Source organism: Electrona antarctica (assembly GCF_951216825.1).
Source record: "Electrona antarctica genome assembly, chromosome: 18".
Classification (NCBI taxonomy): Eukaryota; Metazoa; Chordata; class Actinopteri; order Myctophiformes; family Myctophidae; genus Electrona; species Electrona antarctica.
In genome coordinates, this window is record NC_136799.1 from 22,333,197 (window position 1) to 22,347,228 (window position 14,032).

Consider the following 14,032-nt stretch of genomic DNA (forward strand, 5'->3'; position numbering starts at 1 on the left):
TTTAACGTCAAGCGTCTATTAGACTGCCATGGTAGCATGCAAATTAAACAAATTTAGTCTATAGGCCTATATGCAGTATGCAAGACATTCTTATATTTTACTCGTTTATCTTTTCCTATATTGTCATTTTCTCTGTTCTCTCCATGGCCCCCACACATAATGCGTAGTATAAGCTACTTAGAAAAGCGCTATAGGCCTATCCCAGATATTATTAAGCACACACTGACTAAAATATCTTCTAAGAAAAATAGGCCTATATACTTTCAACTGATGGAGAAATTAATAGGAATATATGTGAAATTATTTATTCATAATTTTGTTCAGGGAAAAAAGCAACAATTAAAACATGTGGCCGTGGTATATTTCAAGTAGCCTAACACATTATTTTACATTGTTATGTCTATACATTTAAACTAATAGCTACTGCTAACTGCTGCTATCATACGGACTAGTGCAGCCTACAATTATGGCAAACATTATTTAAATACACAAGTATTGTGTGTGTGTGTGTGTAGACTATAAAACGACCATGCACAACCCTATACAAATACATTATATTACAGAATAAACAATTGACCTATTCACAGGTAGGCTTCAGAAAATATTACGAACAATATTCATATGAAAATAGTCACAAAATACTCAAAATATCAAAATAAAATGTGCAAAATATTTCCTAGTAGAAAATCTATTTTTTAAGATGCTCGAAAATTCGCAAGAGTATAACATTCAGAATACATTTGATGCAATTCTAAATGAACTTGCACATATAGCGTATAGAAGAAACCGCAAAACGGAACTTCATTTGAACGCGTTATATTGAGCAGAATCGTTCATAAAGTCTCTCCAGGCGAAGGTGTGTTTGGAGGCAGGCGGCCCGTGGTGAAAGTGCTGGTGGTATCTTGGAGCCAAGGCAAACGGATGCTGCTGAAAAGACTGGTGGTAGGCCAAACTGAAGGGCGCCTGACAGGTTGCCGGCGCGATGCAACCTCCCTTTTCCGTGTCAATTAAGCAGGTCTGATGATATGGCTTCCCGTCCCGGACCAAGATCGGCACCACGACTCTGCGCAGGAACGGAGGCTGCTGTATCTCGTGGTGCATCGCTCCCAATTCTGTCCGCCCTCGCTTCATCTTGTAGCGGTGGTTCTGGAACCAGATCTTCACCTGCGTCGGCGTCAGGCCCAGGAGGTGAGCGAGCTGCTCGCGCTCCGGGGCGGACAGGTAGCGCTGCTGTCGGAAGCGCCTCTCCAGCTCGAAGGTCTGGGCCTTGGAGAACAGAACCCGACGCTTCTTCTTCTTGCTGCTGCTGCTGCTGCTGTTGTTCCTCTCGGAATCCGAGTCAGTGGTGGCCAGATCGTCTGGTTTGGTCGAATCTGAGGAGGCCTCGAGACTGCCTTCGTCTGAAGCTGTAAGTAGAAGCACATAATGTTAATAACAAGTCGGGGCCGTCGGGCTGCATGAAATGCCATATAATACCCAAATTAGATAATGTCGGGTGAGGGCGGATGCCAGCATTATTAACCTATACGAAAGAAATCCCACGCGTTAATCAATATGGCACTTACATAGACAGGGGCTCCGGTCGCACTCAATCCATGAGGAATAGGGGGAGCTGGTGCAGGAGCGGACCGGCGACGGCTGCGAGGCCGTCTCTGTGTCATGCTCAGGCAAATCCAGAATGCTCCTGACGGAAAAACTGAACTTTGTTGGCACAGCCATTGCGTCCGCGCACTGCACTGTCGAATCCGTTTGCGTAAAAGCTGTCCAAATAAGGAACACTAACTATCCAGTAGAAAGCACCGTGAGAATAAAGGCAATGTGTATCCTCTCCACTTAGCGCAGGCTTCCAAAACAATAGCTAGTGTAACCGTGTGTGCACGAGGCTTACTGTTTATATAAACAGCACTTTGCGTCGTTTATAAGGCTCCTCTTCTCTTCGGGGGACGCTAAGTACCTGAATGGCTGGAGTGCTGTCATCCAATGACGGTAGGTGTGGACGGTCAGAAGAATAAGACAGAGGCTCAACAATGACCGAAGGAAACACTCGTCATCATTACACATTCGTCCCGTATCGTCCAACTGGGAAACAGATAATGGTAATTGTTGGAGGCTTGGAGCTGAATCACGTCTTGGGTGGCAAGTGACAACGGAGCCCATCCCACCACCCCCTCCTCCTCACCAAAATAACATGTCTAATATTTGCATACAAAGTGAGCAATTAGCGTAATGCCCCAAGTTGATTTAACTATTAGAGTGCGTATTGGGCGTCTGTATATTTGCTTGCTCGAATATCTTAGACTATATGTCACATTTTCGTTTAAAAAAGTGATGTAACCTAGCCTATAATATTTGTCTTTCAACAGTTAGCAATTAGCATTCATTAAAAAAGCACATTTTGAGATAGGCTCTATACTAAATAAATAAACAAATGAATAAATAAATAAATACATGTAAACAAATCGTAGGCCTACTATAATCGAGCCTATATATGAGACGTCTCTGTGATGGTCACTAAACACTTCACTGTGGCGCACGAGGCATGCAGGTCATTGTCACAGTTCCCACAACCTGCTGGAGGCGGAGGGATGTGCAGCGCGGTGACAGCGCCGGTCCTGTCCGAGAGGAGAGGAGAGGAGAGAGGAGAGGAGAGAGGAGAGCGGTGCATGGACGTGCCTCCCAGTCGTCCTGGGTGGTCGGACGAGAGTGAACACAAATACATGCCAACCAGAGGAGGGGAACAAAGGGCAAAATGTAGCCCCGCGTCCGAGACCCGTTGGAAGCATTTGTTCCAGTCAAGATTTTGCATTTGTTCAGTCTCGCAATAATGGCTGATTGACGCCCCGGCACAATGTGCTTTAACTTTCTAGGATAAATCCGAGCTTGTTCCGTGTTGTCATGGTTTTGAATGGGACTGAATAGGATCCGGGGTACTATATCTACTGCTTTAAGTCTACTGCTAACGCATCTATAGTGCAAACCAATATTACGATAGCTATTACATTCCTTTTAGTTTTTCCACAGTTCTAGACAAACTATAACGACAACTTCATATAAGGCTAAATCAAATGGTGAATAAATTGCTTCTAATTCAGCCGATATTTGTGTAGCCTTTTCTATAGGTTAATCACAGAGGGGAAATGCTATTTTTTGCAGAATGAATGATACAAATAATTATATTTAAAAAAGGTGAACATCTAGGGCTAAGTATCATTAACCACTTTAAATAATCCCTATAACAGCAGCAGCAGCAACAACAACAAACAGCAGCAACAACAACTAATCTCTCTGGTATGGCTATAGTCTTGAATCTCAAGTGATAGCTTTTCTGCATGTGTACACAGGCTACCAGTGGTTGACAAACAATTTAGGATTACAGTATAGGGCTATAGGCTATGCTGGAGTGTCTGGTTTGCAGAGGGCTCTCTATTTGAGAGCACAACACTGAAAAGCAAATAAAAGTCATGTCCAGAGAGCGGGAATTTTCTGTCCACAATGACCCTGCCAGCCCTTAATCTATTTAACACCCGCAGGCTTCAGTGAGAGTGGGTCCTCTGCAGCTCCCAAGAGCTCTTCACAGCCAAATATTTACTCTGTTGTTTAACTCCCCATTTCCATCCTCTTTCTCAACCAAATGGGTGTTTTCTCACTGGGCTGGGCATTTAGCACATATAATCTAAACACTAAGCATGCAAGAGCTTGGCTATCTGCCGGACTTAATGGAAATACGTTAAATTTAAATATAACATGAAAGATTGTACACGCCACATGCATGCAGGAACATGTTGACCTGTTCTTATAATTATTTCTATATGATTTGCCACAAAGTCTTCTCATGAATATCACTCGTCAAAATATCTCCCCTGATTTCTTGTCTGCATGCCATTCATATGCTGTCAGGTTTTCAAACAATGTGTTGGTCACTCACTGTTGCATGATGAAGGCTGCACCTGCCTCTGGAATCCTTCTCTCCCCAGGCCTGCCCCGTAAATTCAATTAGCATTTTGGTGGGGGGCATCTAATGACTTGGCAGTCAGTCACATCCCTCTCTGCTGTAACTGGGGCCTTGTGTGGGTGAAGCTGTGGACCAGCTGTGGGTTCACTTGTTGCTCTGAACAACATTTTAATATGTCACCAAGATTTGGGTTAGTTTAGAAACAAGTGGGTTGCGCGCATCCAGTCCCTCGCTGCATGGTGCTGGACAAAAGGTTGATACAGAGAAGAAAGAGAAGTCCGCACACAGCTTCAGCTCCACAGTGTTTTATTGTTTTAAAACACCAACATACAATGACACTCAATGAACAAGGAATCCTGACAAATTATACTCTGGGGAAATGCCCAGGTTAATAAAAAAATCACACCCGTGTGAACTGAGTGGTGCAGTGACGTCACACACTAACCATAGCAACCATGCTCACCTATACGTGGCCCCATGTACAGGTACACACAAACATAGATACATAGATACAGGTTGTTGGAGTGGTTTGCACCACTCAAAAACTGTAAAAATGTTGGGGTAATGCAATTCAGATATGAAGCCGAGGGCCGTATAAAATCTGTTCCCAGGTCGCATTTGGCCCGTGGGCTGCATTTGGCCTGTGGGCTGCACTTTGGACACCCCTGTTGTATTACATACAGTATACAGCAGCTGTGTCCAAAGTGTGGCCCACGGGCCAAATGCGGCCCACGGGCAAATTTGATATGGCCCGCAGCTATACCGACTTGTATTATGAACGGAATTTTTACATGAAAGTGTTTGAACCTGGGAATTTCCCAGAGTATAATTTGTCATTGTTCCTTGTATTTTTTTCTTCTTTTTTTTACCTTGATTGCTTGGTTACATTTTGTGATGTGACATAAGGCAGAAAAAAGGCTGAGATACACTTTTTGTTCACAGCACACACCTGGCAAAAGACCATTATATTAAATATTGATGATGATAGTTAAATAGAATCGTTTAAATCTGAAGGTAAATGATGTAGTTGGCCCTTGGGTGTTTTAATATTTTCTAATTTGGCCCCTTTGAAAAAAGTTTGGACACCCCTGGTATACACTATACAGTATGTCTCCCCTTTGTTTAAAGCAGATTAAAATGAAAACATTGAAATGAACTGACTGAAATGTATTGTTTGCTCAAGAAAAAACAATAGACAAACTTTAAGATAAGTTACACATTACAGTATTCACAATCTAGGAAATATACAGGCTGACTAAGTAACCTGTTAGTGGAAATATTAAGCTAATGTCCATATTGTTCCCACTATAGTGAACAATATTAATGTTGATGCTTCTAGATTAAACATCAGTCCATTTCTGATGTTGAATTTATATAAAGTAAAGTTTAGGGTCATAATATTTAGAATAAGTAACTGCTCTTCATTCTGAAAAAAATGCAATCAAGTATAGGCTATAGTAATAGGCTATAGTAATAGTACTGTAGCAATCAATTAGTCAAATTAAAGTAAATTAATGCCCTAATTCGTCATACTGTAGGTAGGCTATACATGTGCTGCGTTGCTACTCGCCCACCATTGGGCCATGGCTCTTTAGCCGACTGCAACGTACGTGCCGAGGATACAATACTAGGGTCACACAAAATTAGGAAAATTAGGACATTTTTTGGAAAAAATAATTTAACTGAATGTTAAAATGAAAATGGCTATAGGTCTGTCTGTGGGTTTTATAAATATTGAAACAGAGGGCTTGTGACTAAATAACTACATTGGATCCATTACTGCAATGCACTTTTTTCTGGCCTGCCAAAGAAAACAACTGACAGATTACAACTAGCCAAACTAAGATGAGAGAACATATTACTCAGTTTTAGATTCACTACATTGGCTCCCGGTTGTTTTAAGGATTGATTTAAAATGTATTTTAATTGTTTAAAAAGCTCTCAATGGTCTGGCACCTTGCTACCTCATGACTGCCTGCCTAGATATGTTCCAAACAGCACATCGGGTCTTCTAGTGCTGACCTGCTCGACGTGCAGGTCAGCACGGCATAATGGCATAAAACAATCACAGTGAAGCAGCATTCTGCTTCTACGGCCAGACGGCTTGGAATAAACTCCCATTATACCCAAGACAGGCAGCCTCTGTAGACGTCTTTAAAGCACAGCCCAAGACCCATTTCTTCACTTTTACTGTAGTTGTTAGAGTGTATACAAATGGAACCAAATGGGCCTGTTAATTCAGAGAGTTACGTTTTGTTCCATTTGTAGTTTGTGCACTCTCAGAGTTAAATGAACAGGATTGTACTGTGTAATTTTTAGCACACAGAACAAGCACTGGTACAATGAAAAAGTGGCTGGCATGATGAGCAGTAACAAAGGAATGCCACCACTTGACATTTCCAATTCATTAGAAGGTGGCAATGTCAGCAAAAGGTGGCATCATGAGTTGCAAAATAGCATTTTCTTCACCCTAAAGCCCTGAAGAATTGCAGCAGGGACAAACCAGCATTTAAATACAATATGATACTAGATATTTACATCTTCACTGGCAAGGATTAAACTAAATTATCTGCCGTCTTTATCACACAGTTATCTAGTGGCAGCGGTGGCCGAACGGATTGCGGAGCGGTCTTGATACCGGAAGGTCGCCAGTTCGAATCAGCGGTCCGACACGTTAAAATTACCACCGCTGAAGTGCCCTTGAACAAGGCATTGAACCACTACGATGAAATGTTCTATGAGCAAGGCCTGGCTGGAAACAAGTTCTTGAGCTTAGCCCAGATACCCTGGGTAAATATAGTAATAATTTCATTTCATTTCATACATTCCTAAACCAATGGTATGTTTCATCTTTGCAGTCCACTGTACCCTTACAGTACATGGTCAGGAGAAGATTATTATTGAACTGTTATTTCTGCCTATATTATATGTCCATCTGAACAGTCAAATCCTAGGTATAAATTTAAAAAAATACAGATTGTACATTTATTATTTTGTCAAATTGCACTATTACACATATTCTATCTACTGTATATATCTCTTTATAATTTTGATTTGATCCTGCCACCATGCTTTGTTGCTCTGTCAAGCATCAAGAATACCTGCAAATGAAAAGGATTTTCTTCAGTAGGACAAGATTATATACAGTATTGACTGCACACTGGCCACTTAGGGTTCCCTTCCATTTGGACTATAGCCTAAGACTAATTGGACAAAGGAGTATTACGGTATGGATCCATCACCATCATTACCATCTGCAAGACAGCAACAATATAGGCACAACATTCTTGCTTGGAACTACTCACTGAAAACTGAAGCCACCTAAGATCACTTTAGACCCATATGTGTTGAACTGTGCAATGTGCACCTTAAAGAGAACAACAAAACACTGTATACTGCAAAGTAGTCTGTGATGCTCTACTGCCCCCTTGAGGCTACTGATTTTTACTTGGTTGCATGCTGGTGGTGTTGCACCCAAAATAACAAATCACTGAAATCAGAGATTCTCAGCACTTCAAAACTACTGTATAGGTGTTGTGTTGTGACCTTGTAGACTGGCTATTGTCCAGCCCAATATGATGTAAAAATCAACCCATAGGATCAACCTAAACACAGGATCTAAATGTCTCAATAGAAGAGCAGGGAGAGGGAGACCATGCTATGCAATGGGACCATGATCTGTAGTCGTGGTAGAAGACCATTCTCTAGAAAGACACGCAAATTGGCTTCGTCCCTCACATTATGCCAATGGTCCATGCCCAAGTTCATATCGATTGGTCAACCCTAAAGATAAAAATCCAACCTGTGTGAAGCGAGGGGCGCTCTTATCATTGTACATCATCCATTCATTGTCAATGGGAATTGAATGTTTGTAAAATGGTAAAATGGTAAATGGTGCATTTATATAGCACCTTTATCCAAGGCGCTTTACATAGATTGTGCATCAATTCACCCATTCACACAACACATTCATACACCGATGGCGGCAGAAACCATGCAAGGCACTAGCCAGCACATCAGGAGCAATTTGGGGTTCAGTGTCTTGCTCAAGGACACTTCGACACTAACTCGAGTTGGGGGAGCCCGGGTTCGAACAGGCAACCTTGCGGTTACCATCCAGCCACTCTACCCCTGAGCCACCGCCGCCCCGTATAAGAGAAAATCTACACTGTAGCTGCTATAGCACTAGGAGGGGCTAGCACCCCTCAAAAATGGATGAGGACAGAATGACAGACTTTCATCAGACAGGTTTCATCTTCTTTTTTAAAAATAGTAAGTAGACTAAGGATACTAGTCAATTACATCTATCTTAAATTCATTCCATTCCCAAAGTATGTGGGAATGGAGGCCCCAGTGTCGATATGGAATGTCATCACCAGCTTATAAGTAAAATAAGGAAAAAATGGCTCAGATTGAGGGTTAAGAGATTCCAAGTGCCCTCAATGATGCCTGAGATATGCATTTTATTTGTAATGTAAACTGGGGTTAAGGGTGATGAAGACCTTGACTTGGAAAGAAGCTTCGGGGAAAGAAGCTTTTTGCAGCCACTGGAAACAGACTGCAAAAAAATCTTCTTTCCCCGAACAATCAGATACATGAACGAACTGATTAGAACCAGAGTGACACACACACACACTAGGGCATTCACTTCTAGTCATTTTTACTAGTCGACTAGTTGCCTAGTTTACTAGTCGACTAGTCGACTAGTTGTTAAACCACCTTTTATGTTTAAAAAAAAAAAAAAAAAAAAAACTTTTATTTTTTTTATTTTTTTTGGAAATAAATATTTGTACATTAAAAAACTGTGTACATTGGTAACTATAACTATAATCTACCTGATATTGAGGCCTACAAAATCAGTAAAAAAAAAAAAAAACTTTTTTTTTTATCAACTAGTCGACTAGTACCAGCAAGGTCGACTAGTGGATTTACTAGTCGACTAGTCGACTAGTTGCTTAATGCCCTAACACACACACACACACCTCTCGCACTATTATCCTGCACCTTTCTAATAAGCCTATCTCACAGAATTTCCCCGCCCCCCTAAATACGCCCCCTTTCGGGGTTAGTGGTGATAGCGTGACGTCACTCCATAGACGCTACATGTTAACAGAGTTAATTTAAGAAGTCTACAACTTTTGTTTTCTCAAGGTAAGATTTGTTCTATCTGTTCGACCTGATTTACCATCTTGTTTGTTTCATAATAATATTGGTCTGTCACATTTTTACATTAGAAAATGTACTTAGATTCTCCAGAGAAAAAAACGTGTAAATGCTCATGTTAAAGACGCCACTATTTACCGGAAGTGGGCGTGGAAAGCGGGCTGTGAGATAGGCCTATTCTAAACTAAATGTGTTGTATGGAAGATAGCCTCGAATTGCACCTTTCTAAACGTTGTTTTGCTGTATACAGTATATGGAACATAAGCTTTACCTAACTTTGCTACTACAGGGAAAACATGCACATCGATACACCACCAAGATACCCATGTACCTGTCTAAATACGTCCTTAATGTCAACGTCCACACCCACAACACCAGAGGGAGCTCAACAAACCATGTGCAACCCATATTTGGCACAAACAAGGGACTAAATTAATTTCGCTCCTATACCACCAAAATGTGGAACGCCCTACCAACGGACATGCGAATGAGCTTAGCCCAGATACCCTGGGTAAATATAGATTTCATTTCATTTCATTTCAATCCCTTAACTCCTTCAAAACCGCTCTCAAAGCGCACCTATACACAATTCGAAACTGGCCCCCGTAAAATCTGATTCCCCCCACCAACCCTTTTTACCCTCACTGTATATGTTTTCTTTTCCCTTTTTACCTCCTTTATGATGATTTCCTGTTTTTTTACTATATAGAAGTGTATATTTGTATGTCTCTAAATGTTATGATGAATTGAACAAGGTGGACCCTCTTGTAAACAAGTGTAGTGCTTTATTGGGTCGTCCACTCGCAGTTAACAGTTTTTGTATTGAGTTGGGCTTGAAATGTAATTCTGCAAACTGTTAATAAATACTTCAATCAATCAATGTGCATATGTTACTCTTTTTTACTCGTTTGCTCTTTCTTACACTCTTTATTCTATCCCTTTGTTTGCTGTGATCGTTGTTTGATGTTATGTTATGCTATCTATGCTGCTGCATTGTCTGAAGGAAGCCAAACAAAAAAGTTTTACTCTTATTTACCTGTACACAAGATGTAACAATAAAGTACAACCTTGAACCTTGGGAAAAGATCATGGGATTTGTATCGAAATGACCAGGAGATGGCGCCACAACATTATGGGATATAGTATTAGCAAAGTCTGATCAAGGATTGTCAGCACTGAATCAGGGACACAGCACTGTATAGTTCCAAATAAGGGACTGGTTCTTTAAGACAATGACAAAACATTTTGTGGATAATTTGATACAAACAATGATGTATAACTGCTTCAACTGTTTACTTATTCACATAGGAACATTTTGTTTCCTACAATCATTTCAATGGCGTTTTGGAAACTTTGCCTCAGTTGCTTGCTGCCTGTTGGGAGTATTGCCCATATCGCTATTGCCTAGAAAAATGTTGAGTGTATCACCATGATTACACTACCACTGGAAAATGTGTTGTTGGGTTGTCATAAAAATGGACTCAACCTCAGTTTACCTGTTTCTCATTCTTCTGAAGCCGCTGCTTGACACAAGGACACATTTTCCAGTCCACCCTCAAACTCACCTGTAAAGAAATCAAACATGATTCAATTAGGAATTGTTAGTTACCCAGTTTCTATACATAGCATTGGCTACATACTGTGTACACCCTGCAAAATGCAAACAATTTGCCTCAATTTCTGTTGACAGTATATGGGTATTTTAGCATTCCAAGCATAGTGTTGTCTATATTGTTGTTTATATTCACACACATTAAAACATTTAAAATACTGTACTTTAGTAAGTGTATGTGCATGTGAGATATTGAATCCCATCCATCCCATCCATCTAGGTATGTTGAAAATAACAAAATATAGAGTATAAGCCATGCAATAAATGTACCCAATCAAAAAAGTCAAAAGAAAACAAAGTTAAAGGCTTGAGGCTACACTTTTCCCCATTTGGGTGATTATTAATGCCTCTTTTATTTTAAAGGTTACAGTCAGGTGTAGATTAGAATGGTATTCTATAGTTATACACCTCTATATTTGATTGAATACCGCCCCCTGTGGGTGTGTTAGAAAGGGAGGTGTATGGTGATTTAAATTGTCTCTTGGAAAGAACAAGAAAGTAAGACATTATTATTTGGAAATAAAATTGGAAACACTGATTCAAATCTATAATTGTTTGTTTGTTTTATAAAATAGAGATAAAGATGTTTTTTTTTGAAAATGTAGTTAGCAACAAATATTTTCTGAATTACGGAGATATGTGGTTATACTGCAGGCCCATGAACATTATAAGTATAATCTGTATAAGGTTAGAAGGCAAGCATTTGGACAAACCTTCCTAATAAGTCATATACAGATTTCATCATTTTTTCATTCATTATCACCGAAAAAAATCTTATGGATTATGTCCCCAATGTCTTTTCCCTGCATAAAAGCCAAAGGCATAACTTCATCTGTATCCCTGAAAATATAATGAAATTAGATACTCTTGAGTTATAATGAATACTGAGGATTTCACTGGTGTCTTCTGTGAGTGCACTCACTGAAAAGTGTGTGCCCAACACTGACCCAAAATTAGTCACATGCAGAAATGTGTCTGTGTTTGAGCATGCATCATAATGAATGAAAAATTATTAATATTGACATTCCTAAATTGTGAGTAAATGCTTCCTCAACTTTCCACTACAGCTATTTATATTGTATATGCTTTGCTGTTTCATTAAAATATCATGACATCATGCACACTATACATGTAGATTCCTCAGTTTTTCCAGTGTCCTTGGTCAGACAGGACAAAGAAGGTTCCAAATTAGAGTGGAATGTAATATTTAATACTAATGAAGTCCAGGTGCCAGACGAACAGATGTCAGGAGTGATGGATGCTTAAAAGTGTCGTAAATATTGTTTCTTTTGTCCCTCTCACGTGAAACCCGGCCCTGGCCTCTGAAACACGACTACATACGTCGTTAACCTGCGTTCGTCCTCATTAAGGGTGCACTAAAGTTACAGGGCCACTCAACCTTTGAGAAGTGTTAACCTGTAAAGGCCTTTTAATGGCGTCACCACCATTTGAACGATAAAGGTTAGAGTCATCAATGGTTATTATTTCAACAAGGGTTGGTTGAAGCGATGGCATTTTCCAAAGCAACGCAAATACAATAGTTCAATATGTTCTATATGTGGGCCTACTGTAATTCGTTCTTATAGGCATGATGATGGGAGCCCAAGCCGTTGTATGAGATATTAGCCTTCCCTAACCTTTGCTGTAATAAGAATTACTGCACCTCCTTAAAGCCCATTAGTGGTTATTTGAACTTCCCACTGGCTAATGCAGCAAACATGGGTATACTACAACATTTATTCATCACTGCTTTAACCTTGTGTCATTGGAGATCTGTGAGAATCCAAAGGACAAGGGAACAGTCGCGCCACAGCGCCACGAGAACAAATTATGTTTTTGGGAAATCCCAGAAAAGGGAATCACAGAGAGGATTAGAGCCAGTAGCCTACTGTATATTTCTCAAGCCAATTCCATTAAGCGTCTTGATAAAATATGCGCTTTTTATGCATTTTTTATGTTTAGCCCCACAAATCCATGTATACTATCATGTTACAATGAATTTCAAGCAGATGGATTTTATTATGGTCAAGTCAAGTCTAACTTGGATAGATAAAACATGTGAAATGCAAGCTCAATAGAAACTACTGAAGGAGACATAATATTAAATAAATAATAAATAAATGTAAGGGGGGAGATATAGCACCTATAGGCTGGTAATCCGACACCTGCGACAGCGTGTCACGGGTTCGAGCCCCAATCCCGAAGACCTTTGCTGCGTGTCTTCCACCCCATCTCTCTCCCCGTTTCCTGTCAACCTAAAGGCAAAAAGCCCTCAAAAATATATCTTTAAAAAATTAAATAAAGGGGGAATTTATAATCCATAACCAACATCACTCCATAAAGCCCTGCAAATGTTCAAATTATGAAATATTCAGTCTGTTTTATTGAAATATGTAATTGTCTACCTATTTAAATGTTAGGCTATAGCCAATACAGATATGGCAACAACTGGCAGAAATATGATGCCTTATTAGGCCTATTGAAATGTTAAGTTGCGTAAAATTACAGCTGAGACTGCAGACATTTGAGCCGTGACCTGCTACTTAGCGTCATCAATGTCTTACCATGACAAATCGTGTTTTCTCTGGAGTCTGGACCAATAGCATGATGTCCTCGTAAGAGACACTTCAACATGCATCACGCATATATAACTGTATATATAATATATGTCTTTTCTGATTAATTGAAAACGGAGGACCCTAATGTAAACAAGTCTTAGTGCTTTTTCTGGTTTCTGATTTTGTATTGACAGGCTACTATCGTTTGAACTGTACCCTTTCTACAAACTGAATACAAATTTCAATCAATCAATCAATCATCCTTATTCTGCTCTGCGTCCACGTAACAACATACTGTAAACGCACCAGCATCGGAAATAAAATAGGCCATGCACAGCATATTCGCTGCAAATTGATGGCGACCATAGATGTTAATTGAGCTAGTTTTTTCTACAGTATTTATTTAAGGCCTCGTGGTATAAAGAATCCATTCACTTTATAAGTCACGTGCTGTTTCCCCGCCATCAAGGACATTCATTTTGTTCAGTAGACTATTCGGTTTTTTGACTATGCCTGTATAATTTTCAGGGAGGTATGGCTAATAATACTATATGACAACAAGTAATAACTAATATTAAAGGCTACCATCACCAAGATCAACGTCGACATGTAACCAACCAATTCAAATTATTTCAACGATAAACGTTGGCCATTAAAACATATAGCCAATATCCCAATATATCACCGTCATCCTCATCGTTTAAAAAAAGATGAGCTTGACCATTTCCAATCAAGGGACAATAATGA

At 39.9% G+C, this 14,032-nt stretch overlaps 1 protein-coding gene across 3 annotated transcripts in view; it reads right to left on the reverse strand.

The window, feature by feature from the left end:
* Positions 1-300: 300 nt before the first annotated feature.
* The window catches only part of nkx2.9 (NK2 transcription factor related, locus 9), a 29,599-nt gene continuing 15,867 nt past the window's right edge, over positions 301-14,032 (reverse strand). For 2 of the 3 annotated variants that reach the window (XR_013792305.1, XR_013792306.1), the window contains exons 2-3: positions 10,612-10,680; positions 1,270-1,406 (exon numbers count right to left, since the gene is read on the reverse strand). Coding sequence is in view for 1 of the 3 variants with exons in the window: in XM_079528427.1 (XP_079384553.1) it covers positions 802-1,406; positions 1,566-1,719 (759 nt within the window). In the remaining 2 variants the exon portion in view is untranslated. Of the gene's footprint in view, positions 1,407-1,565; positions 2,136-10,611; positions 10,681-14,032 lie in introns of those variants that run through there. The other variant, XM_079528427.1, reaches the window with a different exon arrangement.